This window comes from Cheilinus undulatus, linkage group 1 (genome assembly GCF_018320785.1).
Source record: "Cheilinus undulatus linkage group 1, ASM1832078v1, whole genome shotgun sequence".
Classification (NCBI taxonomy): domain Eukaryota; kingdom Metazoa; phylum Chordata; class Actinopteri; order Labriformes; family Labridae; genus Cheilinus; species Cheilinus undulatus.
The window spans coordinates 22,020,717-22,036,084 of record NC_054865.1 but is presented as its reverse complement, the minus strand read 5'-3'; the positions used below and the strand labels follow the sequence as shown (position 1 = coordinate 22,036,084).

The following is a 15,368-nucleotide window of genomic DNA, read 5'->3' as shown; positions in this document are numbered from 1 at the left end:
CCAAAGAAGGAGCATTGATGATATATCAGGGAGGATGGGGCTGTAGTCCTGAAGGCTCTGCTTGCGTAGGTACAGAGTCTGGTGCTGGGAATGGTGAGAGGCCAGTGTCTGAAGACCGGAGGTTCTGGGTTGGCGTGTATGAGTGAAGGAGGTTGAAGAGGTACTGAGGGGCAAGGGCATGGGTTTGTAGGTATGAAGGTGGAGTATTGGATGTACTGGAGCATGTCAGGGCTTTGTTGGTATACCCCAGATGGGACATTGCAGTGATCCAGACAGACAGTAGAGCTGTATGTCATTGGCATAGGAAGGGAAATGAGACCATGTTTGCGGATCATTGACCAAGAGGGAAAATGTAGACGATAAAAAGAAGCGGTCCAAGGAGAGAACCTAAGGGCACGCCTTGGTTTGCTGGGGCTGGGGCAGAGTGGGACTTGCCAGTGGTGACAAAGAGGTCAGAGAGGTAGGACAGCACAGCCTGTTAGCATTGGCATCAGAGTTTCTATCTATTTATATGCAACGTTGCAGGCTTGATGGGAGGATTTTTTTTAATCACATGATGCCCTGCCCCAACTATTTAACACAACATTGCTCACATACCCTTTACTGGATGCCTTTTTTAAAGATGCTGTATCAATCTAACTAGTTGTTGAATTTACAGTTAGCGATAAAAATCTTTGCAGTTTATATTGGTTGCATTTGAACTGTCCTTCCTATTATTAAATTCCTTATATACCAGATATTTTCCAGTCAGTGGAAGAGCCATGAAAAGAAATGCCTGTAATCATTTTTTTGCATGAATAATTGCAAGTTTTCCTAGTCTGTGCTAGTTGAAGTGTCAGGATTTTGAAAGCAGTCTTCATTTTGGAAAAAAGCAGGAAAATAAATCCAGGCTAAAACTCGAAGTATTTCCACACTGGTAACTTTAACTGCTTTGTCAAACTTACGACAGGTCTTCGAAGCCCAACTTCTCTCCCAGTGTGTTTGTGGTTTCCACCAGAGACTTCTTCATATAGACCTTTTTTTTCTTTAAAGTTCCTCCTTGCCTTTGCTTATTTGCTATTCACTTCACAGCTAACTCCTCCAGCTTTGAAACCCTTCTCCTCTTCATCATCTCATTGTTATGGGGAGCAGGAATCGCTCCACTCCTACGTCTCATATTTTTGTTTTTGGAGCTGACTTCAGTTGGAATGGCTAATATCACATTTAGACCACAGGAGCAAGTGGTATTGAACTGCGCTCTTTCCTCCTACGCTGCTATCCTTTTAACACACTCAAACTTTTACCCTGTTAGACACTCGCTTGTTGCTGTTCCTGTTCACATTTTGTCAAATTTAAAATGTTGAACTTGGTTGAACCTTTTTATTCCCTGTGCTATTTGTTATGAGCGGCACTATTCAGATGGTTGTTTAGTACACTGAGTCATCATGAAAACCTCCTCTTGGGGATTTATTCAGCTCTGCTGAATTTCCTTTTTGTGCTCCTGAGTGTTACTTTTAGGGTATGACTTCTTCTAACCTATTTTGCACATATCTTTATCTGTGTTATTGTGGATCCTCTTGTGTATTGCTGCATTTTTTAAAGAATAATCCCTCTGCAAACCCCTTAAACATTTTTTCTTCTGGTGCTGTTAGACCCTGATATCTGGAGCCGTTGTGGAGCAGCTGGACTTCCTGCGTGTCAATGAGGCTGAGTAAGTGCTTTTGGTTATTTTGAATGTTGGCAGGACTTTCAGAACGCTCCAGATAGTTTTCCATGATGCACTGGACAACTTCATGTGATATTCATACTATCCAATGACTATTTTTCATGAGTTTTATACTGAAGTTTCACTGGCTAACTGTGATTTAAATGTTTCAAGGTGTTTTCAGGACCAGTGAATGCTAAAAAAAAAATAAAACACCAAAGAAAAGAATCTTGAATTGTTTTCCATGTAGTTTTGTGTGAATTTGTTGTAACTTAAAGCCCAGTATTGCAAAACTGTATTACTAAATTACTGTCTAGCACATGTGGTCTTACCTGTCCATGTGGCTGTGTGTGTAGGATCCCAGAGTTTAAGAGCTTTGAGGAGCTGGAGCTGCCAAAGCACTCAAAGGTGAAGAGACAGACCAGTACGCCCAACGCCTCGGACTTGGAGCAGCAGCCAGAGATCAGTGTGGAGGAATGGATGCACAAACCAACCCATGAAATAATCCAGAAGTTTCATGTGAGTTGATCGGCTTATAGAGAGACCTGCAAACAAAAGCACGTTGGTCTTAACAACTGCTGTTTACAGAAATAGTTCAGCCATCATTTATTAAAGATAAACCAATTAAATCTAGAGTTAAACTTCCAGCTCATTTGAAGAATTTTAGTTTCATTTTACATACAAAAAACTACACAGGAATGTAAATGCTGATGTCATCAATAGTACAAACAGAAAAAAAACCCTTTACTGAGTTGATAGTGTTATTTCACTATTATATAAGTTATAGATTCTACAGGAGATGTATCATCAGTACACAGGGTCCTGACTGTGAGCATGTTGAGTGTTGATTTCTACTTATCGTATATTCGAGTCCCAGCTGTATTGGCCGATAATGGATCAGCAGGCATTTGAATGCATGTAAAAGACTCAGTATGGAAAACAACAGGTGCAACTTTATCTCAGTGGCAATCTTATGACGATTCATTTGTCTCTCTGAACAGATTTCCTCATAAAAGTGCCGCTGGCAATCCATGATAGAAAATCCAATAATAACTTTGAATCTGAGCCACAAATCTGCTTGACTTGACGTGTTGTTAAAGCCAGTTGGTGTTTAGGGCTTATCGGTCACATGATGTGTCTTTGGGCAAGACATCTAACCCTGAAATGCTTAAACGGGCGGTATAAAGAGTGCTTTGATTAGTCAGTTGTTCCGGTCCTTTTATACTCCCTCACTTTGTGAAATGCATCAGAAATTATTGCTCAAATCTCCTATAAAAAAAAAATGTTAAGAGTTGTTTTCTTCTTGTTTTCGGAGTAAATCACATTAAAATTTGCTTTTCTTTTTGGGCTCGGATCATTGAATTGAGTTTAAGTAAAGCAAGCATCGAGCTCTATAACTTACAGTCTTTTGACTTAAAAAGTTACCAGTCATATTCTGGGATGTTCTAGAAAAGGAATAACAATGTTTATGATGCTGATAAAAAAGCCAAAGTCTTACCTTGAAGTCATTTTATGCTAACTGCTAGCTTTACTGGAATTACTGTTATTTCCCACTTTCCCTCCATTTTTTGCACTTTTTGCCAATTTTTGTCACTTAAAACACATTTTTTAACACTTTATAATCTCATTTCGCCACTTTTCTGCCCATTTTTGCCACTTTGAAGCCATTTTGCCACTTTCAACCAATTTTTACCACTTAAAACCTCTTTTTGCCTCTGTTAACCAATTTTTGCCCCTCTAAACCCCCTCTCACCATGTTTTATGCCAATTTTTGCTACTTCATTTCTTTTTCACTACTTGTTACTTCCATCTTTACTACTTTAAACCCATTTATGCTGCTTGTAACCCCTTTTCACCACGTTTGAAACCCATTTTTGCCTCCTTCAACCCATTTTTGCAACTTTTGTTGCAGTTATTTAATATTTTTCCCTCAAAGCTTCTTCTTTATTTTCTGGGACATCCTGACATTTGTGCACATTATGGCACTTAACATTCTAAATGGTTAACACTACCACAGATACTTAATTCTGTTTTGATAAAAGGAGTTCATATTTTGAAGAAGGCTTTATACTACTGCAAAAGTAATTAAAAAAGACATTTATTGCTTTGATAAGAGGGGTTATTATTCAGATAAAAAATGAAGTATTGTTATCACAGCTTAACTTTACAATGGACCAAGATTTTGCTGACTTTCATGGGCCCCTTATTTGACTGAGCCCCAGACAGCTCTCCCCTTTGTTTGCACATTGCTTTTTACAATTAATTAATTGAAGAGGTGTATCAAATATCAGAAAACTATGGAAAAATGTTCCAGAGGGCAACATTTGCATGTCAAGCAGAGAGTTAAAAACCCAAAGACATTGAACATCTGGAAAAGCCTTAAATTTAAGTAGCTGATATCAGGAAATGTGTGAAAAAATACCCAACAATTCATTATTTCCTAGAAGTAATAATTGCTGCTCAGTTACAGAGGTGGCAGGATAGAATTGTTTAAATTGAAGTTGTTTTGCATTTGTCGCAGTTTTTCACCAGTTCTTGCAGACTCACATTTGTGTTAAGTAAGGATTATGTATGACATCCCAGTGACGGGGTTAAATCCAGGACAGAGTTCCCTCAGGCTGCATATATCATTATAATACATTACAATAAATACATGATTTGCAGTGTTTGCATGGATAAGCTAGTGCTGAATCACTGTGTTAGTCAGAGTCACAGGTGAGCCAACGTGTCAGGCACATCAGTGTGTATTAGAGGAGAAACACGACCCTCTCCAGGTTAAGAGAGTGAGCTGACAGGGACAAAGACATGCAGCAGTTCTTCCTAAACAATAGAACAACTCAAAAATGCAGCTGGTTTCCTTGGTATTTCATAATGCTGATACCTTGGCATAAAAGACTAGATAGAATATGAAAGAGGATTTTGATTTCCCTGTTACTCGGTATAGCAGTCAGCTAGTCTTTGATAACAATTCCTCTGAAGAACAAAACATCACTCATACTGCTCTGTTTTTTCTAAGGCCTTCCCATAGCCTAGTATGGGCTCATAGTAATGCAAACTCTTTTTAATCTGTATTTGTTGCTGATTGTTTTAAGTGCTTGAGGTATAACAAGTGTGAGCAAAATCTGAATCCACATCTTCTGTTACTGCCTTTAGCCCATTTGTTCTGAATTCATATCAGACATCTTATTTGTTCAATATCTCAATGTCTAAGCTGTAAAAAACCCCTCTTATTTAGACATAATTCCCCAAAAAATGTTATCCAAGACATCTTTAAAGGTGCATTTTTACTCATTTTGAGCATGTTATGGTATTTTTGAAATTGAAAGCAGAGTGTATCTTTTAAAACTTGAGGAAAAAAAATGGAATTTCATTATTATTACAGGTTGTTATTTTCTTTGAGTGAACAAAACTATGACTTTGAGGTAGTAATACAGGTTTTTGTGTCTGCTTTTGTCTGTTTGCCAACAGGACTCAGACTGTCTGGCCAGCCAGGCTCAGCTTGCAAGCATCCTTCTCAGGAGAGAGGGTCCAGAATTTCTCACCAGAGATGGTAAGCACGCTCGGTCAGTTAGTCAGCATCTTAAAGACTACAGTTGTCATGTTAGCAACATTTAGACTCTCACTTTGACTTATTTAAGTTTAGATATGATGCTAGTAAAACTCAAATAGGACCTGTTTCAGTACCATGGCACCAAAAATAAATGTCCTAGGGAATATATTAGGAAATTTCTTGTGTTTGATTTTTGAAAATGTGCAGACAAATTTAGCTCTCTGTCTCATTTACACAAATACAATGACTTATTGTATTTGTGTAAATGTGCATATTTGTGCAGTAAAGATAAGACTCTTTTGGTAGAGGCAGATTTTGATTAAAAATGCAACTAAAGAGGGATGCTGATGGCCTAGTGGTTAGGTCCTGACATGTAAGGAAGCTAGTTATCCAAGCAGACTGCCACTCACTCCCTAATTTTCCACTCTTTCAAGCTTTGGTACTTTTATGTACTATGGATCATGAAAAAATGGAGGTGAAATGTGGTATTTCGAGAACATTAAATAACTACTTATTTGTAATAATAACAGAATCTTTGTTTTTTTAATTTAATGCACATTAAATGTGATCATAACAATAGTTATAGTTAAGGCCTCTTTGTATTTCTTTTAAAACATTTCTGATGCAGCTATATGATGCTGTGAAGAACTGTTTGCCATCTTCCTTTCTTTTTTTTGCATATTTGTTACACAGAAATATTTTGAAATTTGACAGCAATAACCTGAGTAAGTTCAAAATGCAGTTTTTAGATGATGATTTCAGTTAATAAGGAAAAAACCCACAGAAACCCACCTGGCCATATGTGAATGTAGTTGCCCCATAAACTTAAGAACTCGTGCCACCCTTGGCAGCAACAACTGCAAGCAAGAATTTGCGATAATTGGCAATGAGTCTTTCACATCACTGTGGAGTAATTTTTCCATCCATTATGGTGCGTCATCCAGGTCCTAAATCAGCAAAGCAGCCCCAGACCATCACACTACCACCCCCATATTTGACTGTGGATAGGATGTTCTTTTGATGAAATTGAGGTTATAATAGTTTCGAATTTTCATTAGTTTTTATTTTCATTTTATTTTCACTTTCTGTGTTCAATTTCAGTTTAGTTTTAATTAGTTTTTGCTGCTTGTTTGTTAGTTTAGTTTAGTTTTTATTTTGCAAAAATGCTTAGTTTCGATTTCATTTTTATTCGTTTTAGTGTTAGTTTTAGTTTTTTCAGATAGATGTCAAGGCTGAGTGAACATCATTCATTCTTAAAAACATATTCAAACAGGCTACTCTTTACTTATCAATTTATTGATATAAAGTTGATGTTTGAATACAACTCCAGACATATTACTACCACTGCAGAAAGTTTAGCCAATCAAATCAGGCCATTTTACTCTCCCCAGACTTGGGTGTAGGTGCCAGTCAGCATGGTTGCATCAAAGACTAAAACTAAGGATATTTTGTCTCTATTTTTGTTTCATTTTAGTTAGTTTGGTAAACGTACTATACAGTTTTAGTTAGTTTCCGTTTTTTCTTAAAGTAAGTAAATTTTATTTGTATAGCACCTTTCACAGAACAACATCACAACGTGCTTCACAACAGTTAAAATGAAAATACAAGTAAACAACAGCAAAGCATCAAAAATATGAAAAACCATGAAACAATTGCATATATCCAAATCAATGTTATAGATGTTCAAAAGCCAATCTGAAAAGATGCGTCTTAAGCTCCTTTTTAAAAACCTCTGCCGAAGCAGATGAGCGCAACTGGAGTGGAATAGAGTTCCAGAGAGTAGGCGCCACACATTCAAAAGCACGGTAGCCTTTAGTTTTTAAACGCACTCGGGGAACAACAAGTAAACCCTGGTCAGAAGACCTGAGAGATCGACTTGGGATGTAGGGATGGAGCAGGTCTAGAATGTAGTTGGGCGCCTGCCCATGAAGGGCTTTATATACAAAAACAAGAATTTTAAAATGAATTCCGGAATTAATTGGGAGCCAATGTAAGGAAAATAAAACCAGAGTGATGTGAGCTGTCCTAGTGGACCGAGTCAGTAATCTTGCAGCTGCATTTTGAACCATATGTAACCAATTAAGGGATGATTTATTCAAGCAGGTGAAAAGGGAGTTACAATAGTCAAGCCGGGAGGATATGAATCAGCATTTCTAACTCAGCTTGAGACACAACAGATTTCAATTTAGAGATGTTTCTTAAGTGAAAAAAACAGGAACGGGTCAGTGACTTGAGGTGTTCATCAAAAAGCAATAAATTATCAAGTGTTACCCTGAGATTTTTACATTTTTTTCTTAAGGAGGAGGAAAGGGATCCAAAACATTTCTCAGCTTGAGAAGAGATGCTCTCTGAGGCGATGATGAGAATCTCAGTTTTATCAGTGTTTAGCTGAAGAAAGTTATTACTCATCCAATCCTTAATGGCGGACAGACACTCAAGCAACATATTAATTTTATCAGTTTCAGTGGGTCTGAAAGACATATACAGTTGGATGTCATCAGCGTACAAGTGGTATGACACTCCTTTGAATCTACTGATGACGGTGCTCAGAGGAAGCATATAAAGAGTAAACAGAATAGGCCCCAAGACAGATCCTTGGGGCACACCACAGGACATGGTAGCACATTTGGAAACATATGGACCAGCTGACACAGAAAAAGTCCTATTAGACAGGTAGCTGCAGAACCCGTAAAGGGCACTCCCTATGACACCAACCCACAGAGCCTGTCTATTAAAATGCTATGGTTCACAGTATCAAACGCAGCGCTCAGGTTGAGGAGAACCAAGACAGAGCATTTACTTGAATCTAAAGACATCATAATATCATTGGAGACTCTGAGAAAAGCCGTCTCAGTTGAACAGTTTGGTCTGAAACCTGACTGGAAAGTATCCAAAATACTATGGGCAGTTAAAACAGACATGAGCTGATTAGCTACGACTTTTTCTAAAATCTTGGAAATAAAAGGCAGCTTTGAAATTGGTCTGTAGTTGTGATAGACAGATGGAAATAGGTTGCTCTTTTTCAGAAGAGGCTCCACAGCAGCAGATTTAAAATAAGATGGGACTTGACCTGATTGCAGGGAGCTGTTAATTATGGAGAGTAGACAGGGACCAGTTGTTGGAAGCACAGATTTAAATAAAGATGTTGGCAAGATATCTACAGCTAGAGGATGACCTCATACTGTAAAGCTTAGTTTCTATTTAGTGTCAGGTAACTAAAATTATTTTCACATTTTAGTTTTAGTTATTTAGTTAGTTTTAGTTAACTATAATAACCTTGGATGAAATGCTATGTTAATTCTACTCCAGATGTAACAGGACGTACACCTCCTAAAAGCTTCACCTTTTGTCCACAGAATATTTTCCCAAAAGTCTTGGGAATCTTTAAGTTATTTTCTAGCAAATGTGAGACAAACCTTTGTGTTCTTTAGGGTCAGCATTAGTTCTGGCTTTGGAACTCTCCCATGGATGCCATTTTTGCTCAGTCTTTGTCTTCATGAACGCTGACCTTAACTTATTTAAGTGAGGCCTGTAGGTCTTAACATTTTGTTTTGTGATTTTTGTGACCTCCAGGATGAGTTTTCAGTGCACTCTGAATAATTTTGGTAGGCCGGCCACCTGTGGGAAGAGTCATTACTGTTCCAAGTTTTCTCCATTTGTGGATTATGGCTCTCAGTGTGGTTCGCTGGAGTCCCAAAGCCTTAGAAATACCTTCGTAACTCTTTCCAGACTGATAGATGACAGTGACTTTTCGGGGGGTGATTTTTTTCACATTGGGCCAATTTTAATAAATAAAATCATAATTTAAAAACAGCATTTTGTATTTACTCAGGCTATCTTTGTATGATCTGAAGGATTTAAGTATAATAAATATGCAAAATAAAAGGGGGAAATACTTTTTCACAGCAATACACATCCTGTAATCAAGTGCAGGTCTAGATGGTAAAATGTCTTATGAATCTTTTAAGTGTACATTCAGTCATTAATCTTCATTCCTGTTTTTCAGAAAATGGTTTATAACATTATGTATGTCTTTTTGATACTTTTTATGTCTGGCTGCAGAGAACCTGATGGATGAACTGGAGAGAATCTACAGAAGAGCTGGCAGCAGAAAACTTTGGTCTGATATTCACACATACATAAACACACCAACATGATCAATGTTTTCAGCAATTGAAGCAATAGTTCTTGATACATTGATTTGTTTCAGACCAAGTGTGATTTATTTATGACATTTGGAGACTGAATTTTACCAGATTTTCTATTCTAAACAAACAGCAACCAAGCAAATATGCATTAATTAAAGGATGTTCACAAGGACAATTAAGGCCTCTTTAAAAGGTCTGATTTACTTTGTTAATGGTTACTTCATCATTAATCTCTTCAGTAAGTGTTTTGCCATATAACTTATTTCAGTAAAATGGGTAGGGTTCAGGCCAGTGATTTGGCTGCATCATTTCTGTGGTTGTCTTGTCTCTGAACTTGTTTTTTCAGTGTCTCTAGTCCTTACTGAATCGTTTTCTTATGATGACAATTGAAAATGACTCTTATCTGGTCGGACTGTAGGCTGGCAGTGCGCCAGGCTGCTGCTATTATCAAGAAGTTTGCCAGCTCTATAGCTCCTCACATCACCACAATACTGGTGCATGGGAAACAGGTAATGTTCAGGCAGAGAGTAGCTTCGTCTGCATGTTTATTCCATGTAGCTGACTGACTAGCTGGTGAGACTGCTGAGTGCTGTGTGAGGTTTAGCTAATGCTAGTTTGTGATTCCTCGTAACTACAAGTATGTTGTCAACAAGGACTGTTAGAAATTAGAAGAAGCTTTGTTTTATTATAGCACTGGATTTTATGTCTTATGTGTACTGCTTTTTCTTAATTTTATATGATTACATCAGAGTAAGACTCGGGCGAAGAATTAAGCTTTATAAACAACAGAAGTTTGTATGTTTACGTGGCCAAATAATACTCTAAAACATCCAAAGCAAAAATATTTCTTTAATGATGAATATTTTTGGAATATTTTATGTTAATCTTGGGTCAAAAGTTTTCTACCGACAATGGTTTGTACTTTTTTACATTAACATGTAAATAATGAACAGTGTTTTACCAGATATGGTTCATAGTTAGCCTAGCATGAATGTTATTTAGGACAGAGTTTATGCACAACATACCATTTGAGGTGTTACACCAGCTGAGGTAGCTGTAACACCTGCAGAAATTACAGTGTAAATCTCCTTGTAGATGTCTACTCCTCCCTAAAATCATTTGGAAAGGTGGGATACTCTAGAGGAAGAGGAGGAGTTGTCTGTTTAGTGTTGGTAGTTCTCTGTGAGAGATTACATCCCTCAGAAATGTATGATGACTTTATTTGAGTGAGGATCCTTTCTTTCGACTAATAATAGAGTAAAATAACACAGGTTTAAGTTGACAGTTTCAGTAATGTAATCAGGTTATTATCACAGCTGAAGCTGTTTTTGCTAAACCACAAAGTTAAGCATACTAGGCTACACTAGCTAACACTTGCACAGTCTTATGAATGTCCAAGCTAGCATGCTGACTCAGTATGGAAAAGAGCTTGTTTTTCAGTGTTTGCTTCTCCTCCATTAACCGTCACAGAGGCTGGACCCGTGTTCCTGCCAACCAAAGCATCACATACTGCATTAAGGCTGGCTGTATACTGTGGATGAAATAGAATTTAGCCTTTGGATAAACTGAAGTAAAAGCATTTACACTTGTTGGTACTCTAGGTATGTTTTCACAAGGGCAGCCAGGCTTCATAGAGAAGATAGAAAGCATCTGTTTGACTTCACAGTGTTTACAGACCTTTACCTGTAGTGCTTATCTACTCATAAGATTTGATTTCCTACCTTACAGAGGGGGTATTTTTCTGTCCAGTATTATAATACACACATTTTTTGTTGTAAAGTTGTAACAAAGCATGGTATTTATGCTAAACTTGAGAAAAATATCAAATTATTTTTTTAACCAGTGACTGAGTTATCCTTTAGTCTGCTGTCTGCTTGAAACACCAGGTTTCATAAAAAGAAAGATTTTTAATAATACAGAAATACAGAAACCCTCTTATGGTCATATACTCCAGGCAGAGAAGGACACGTCCACATTTTCAGGGTTCTGGAGGCCAGTCTAAAGGAAGTGGTCTTGTAGGTAAGGGAGCTTTAAAAAGACAGAACCCGAAATTGACTGTCAGACAGAGACTGACAACGGGGTAGTATATGTAAGGGATGCTCAACATTTTAAACAACCAAAGCTACTTTATAGGTTTCAGAAAGTGAAATGGCCACAATCATCTTCCTTTAACCCTTGGAACTCCACGCTAGTTTTTTCTGGTTTTGGTCTGCTTGAATTTTTGCCTGTTGAATCGCATTCAGTGTCATCTCCTAAGGAGAAAAAAATAACAGAATTTATCACTATTATTAAACACTGTAAAACAAATTCACATTTTGCATTCATTTGGTATTCAAGTTAGTAAAATGGGTATGAATCCCATTGTAGGAGTGCAAATGTCCTCTTTTCATTATTTGCACCGAGGACTATTTTTTTTCCTTTCTAAACTGGCAGATAACTTTCCTATCTCTTGTTGATCTTAAAATGGCACTGATTTGTTGCTAACACCAAGTAAACAATAGAAGAAAAACTGGAGCATTGTGATTGGTCAACAGGCTAATGGAAAGTGGTTGTCTTACATTTCCAGTGTCAAAGTGGAGGACTGATAGCAATGCTGTCAAAATATTATTATGAGTTGTCATATTCTCATATATTTTGCAATGTGGATTTGTAGTGTTAAAGCTTTGAATAAACACTGCACTATTAAGACTGTTCTGGAAGGGATATTAGCACCAGGAGCCATCTGTAGGTTGGCAAAAAAGTGAGCTTCAACTCACGAATTACTCTGTAGAGATCTGTCTTATGAATCCTAAAATACTGTAAACAATGCATCCGCTAATGCTTGAAAATAATGCTTCAAGGGGAACAGTGCAATAACTTTCAACAGGGATAATGTTGTCTAATCCCTCTACTCCATGGTGCCATGGTTACCTGTTGTAAGTTTTTTATAGCATTAGCCCCTGGTTGTAATTCTCTCCCAAAAAGAGAGTTTGGTTTTATGGCACTAGTTCACAAAGAAGCCTTCAGGTAACAAGGTACCAGTCAGCCAATCTAGGTATTGTTTGATACAAGGGCTACCATTGTATCAAGAAGAGGCCAAGAAGAGGCATAAAGGGAATCAAAGCAAGAAGAGAAAAAGAGTTGCAAGTCCCACACCAACATACAGTAGCTATGATACTGTTGATAGTTTTTTGCCTAACTTCAGTTGCAAACAGTGAGCTTACATTTTCAGTCAACATGGTTCTTGGCCTTGGTGAGGATGTTCAGTAAAGTTTTAGTTGTCAGCAAATGCTTGTTGTCTTTTAGGGGGGAATTGTAACAGAACTTTGTCTCAGAGTTATTGCACTGTCACGCATGCACTTTCAGTGGACGTCAAAGTGCACCAAAATAAATTCCTACATATTGTTGCTTTAATGTAAAAAGAACATAACTATGAAACAAACTACATGTGTTTTCAGAGGCAGACACAATCATTGGAGATAAAGATGTGATATCCCTATTTTTTATTACCCCAGCTTTCTCATAACAGGGATTGGCATGATTTGGCATTTTTTATTTTAGCTGAGGGTAGGGTAGCAAAAAAAAAAGCCAACTTGCCAAGCTTAACTGTTCACATACAGAAGAGGTATTGGTAGAGGAAAGGGCATTTCTTTTATTGTGAAGCTTCAACTAATGAGTCATGAAAGTTGTTTGACCCTCTGCAAAGGAGCTTCCTCATCACAGGAGGGAAGTGTCTGAAGACTGTTTGTCTGACAGCAGTCAGATGTTAGGGTTTACAGCAGCTTGAATTCTACTTTGTTCTAAGTATACTGCTGGCCTCACTCATGGAGAAAATATAAAATATTGTATGTAGTTTCCACAACTTCTCATTTTAGCTTTTCTTCAGTGGTCAGAATGTTTTATGTTTCTTGGTTTGAATCAATGCCAGGATGGTTGACATTACTACCTCCGTTATATGCTGTTTATTAATTTCTTGAATTTACAACACAGAGACAACTGAAAATGTACCACCGAACAAAACATAAAATAATTATAAAATGTTAAACCTGGAAGCTCCATTGCTTCTTGCTGAAAAATAGCTCTGATACTGAGCTCAATTTACTTTCTCATTTACGTGACATGAGCCAGGAAGTGGAGCTTGAAATAGGTTCTCCAACAAAGCTTCAGTGGCTCAACACCACATCATGCCTCCTAAACATTATGGCTCTATGCTTGAGGTGTGCCTTTGTATTTCTGCAGGTTTAAACACTGAATAACTCCATGCAGACAACTCTCACGCATTCACATGCAGCAGCACCAGCAGGAGTTATTCTCAGCATATAATAAGAGGCGGTTGTGTTTCAGCCATTGTATTCATTACTCCATTAATGAGATTAGTTGTTTTGTTTCCTGCTTCTGTAAGGATCACCTCAGATTTACATGTGTTTTTGTGTATTTATGTGTCTGTGTGTGTGTGTGTGTGTGTGTGTGTGGAAACCATGGCTGTGTGTTGCCATGTGAAGATTGCACAGTGTGTCTATGTGCTGCTTTTCCCTCATAGGATCTCTGCATACAGAGGAGGCAGCTTCACAGCTGCGCTGACTCTCCTGAATAGTGAACAGAGAAATTAGTGAACATTAAAATATATTCTGTGAAGTCAACTTTTAATAGAATATTTATTTTATTTATTACATACAAGTAATTCTTTAGAACTGGGACTGATACATTTTCTTTTTCTGACATGGATGAGATCCTCTGCACTTTAAACATTTGGCTTTTTGTTATTTATAATGAATTATTTGTGTGCAGGATTTTTTAATGCTATTTTTGATTCTGTTAAATAACGGGGCCCATCCAGTGACATACTCTTTCTATCATGATAGTGAATTTGCACACTGTGCTTTCTAGTACAGCTTTGAGCACAAAACTGGAGCAAAACTGTTTACACACACCTCCAGACTGTGTAATGTAATTTTTGGGTTTGAAATAGTTGAAATGGTATACTTAAAAAAGAATTTAGAGGACTATTTATGCCATACACAATACATCTTTTTTTTAACTTTCATAGATATGAAGACAGAAATATTTATATTTTTCCCTGATCATTAAAATTAAACTTTATGTTTCCAGAACAGAAAAAAATGAAACCTCATAGCAGAAGAATAATGCTTCCAGAGTGTATCAGATTGGTGCTTCATGCATATTTTCTCTAAGATAAAGGGGTACTAAAATGTACTCTCAAGTCATGCAATATCAGACCGATGATGTAACCTAGCAGAATGGTCTTTTATCATTTGGATACTGATCATGACTTGATTAAATTACACTCAGGCCTCAGCTTTGCTCACCTCTCACCCTACTTGCTTTGCCTCCAAGCACAGCATTGCATCTTTACCTGACTGGGCCTCGTCAACAGAGGCTGCAGATGGTGTGCTTTTACTGTAGTTTGGTCCTCCTCCAGTAGAGGTGACACCAGTTGCGACCTGCCATTTGGAATTTAATGCCTCCACTACGCACCTCTGCTATCCAACAAATGCATCTCTCCCATCCAAGTTCAGCACACATACAGTATAAAACCCATGTGCACATGCATCATCAGTCACCAATCAAAGTGTTTTTCAGGTTCATCATCACTGATTACTTTTAGATATTCAGATATCAGATTATCATGTTGGGACTCATGATTAAACTATTCCTAAAGCATTTGATTGTAGGTACAAAGTTCAATAATATTATTTAATCTTGTTACAGAGCATATGGTGGCTTTCATGCTAGGGGCCCAGTCCTGGATCTGAGTGCACTTGAGCCCAAAGTCCGGCTCGTTTTAGTCAGTGTGAATGCCAACGAACCAGGCCCCTGCCTGGGCTCACTTTGAGAGGGGTCTCGGAACCAATTCAAGTGAACTCTTGCATGGTTCAATTGTGATGTGAATGCAACCGCACCCAGATATGGGACAGGGACATTTAACTCATCATTGACAGTCAGCTCAGGTAACTCATGCAAACAGCGAGTAAACCACAACAAATTT

The 15,368-nt window shown here is 37.7% G+C and overlaps 1 protein-coding gene across 3 annotated transcripts in view; it reads left to right on the top strand.

Moving 5' to 3' along the window:
- phkb (phosphorylase kinase, beta) overlaps nucleotides 1-15,368 on the top strand; it is a 214,708-nt gene that overhangs the window by 187,243 nt on the left and 12,097 nt on the right. For 2 of the 3 annotated variants that reach the window (XM_041794257.1, XM_041794242.1), the window contains 4 exons: nucleotides 1,632-1,690; nucleotides 2,041-2,203; nucleotides 5,153-5,234; nucleotides 9,297-9,354. In XM_041794257.1, the coding sequence (XP_041650191.1) occupies nucleotides 1,632-1,690; nucleotides 2,041-2,203; nucleotides 5,153-5,234; nucleotides 9,297-9,354 (362 nt within the window). Of the gene's footprint in view, nucleotides 1-1,631; nucleotides 1,691-2,040; nucleotides 2,204-5,152; nucleotides 5,235-9,296; nucleotides 9,355-9,800; nucleotides 9,892-15,368 lie in introns of all 3 variants that reach the window. The other variant, XM_041794249.1, reaches the window with a different exon arrangement.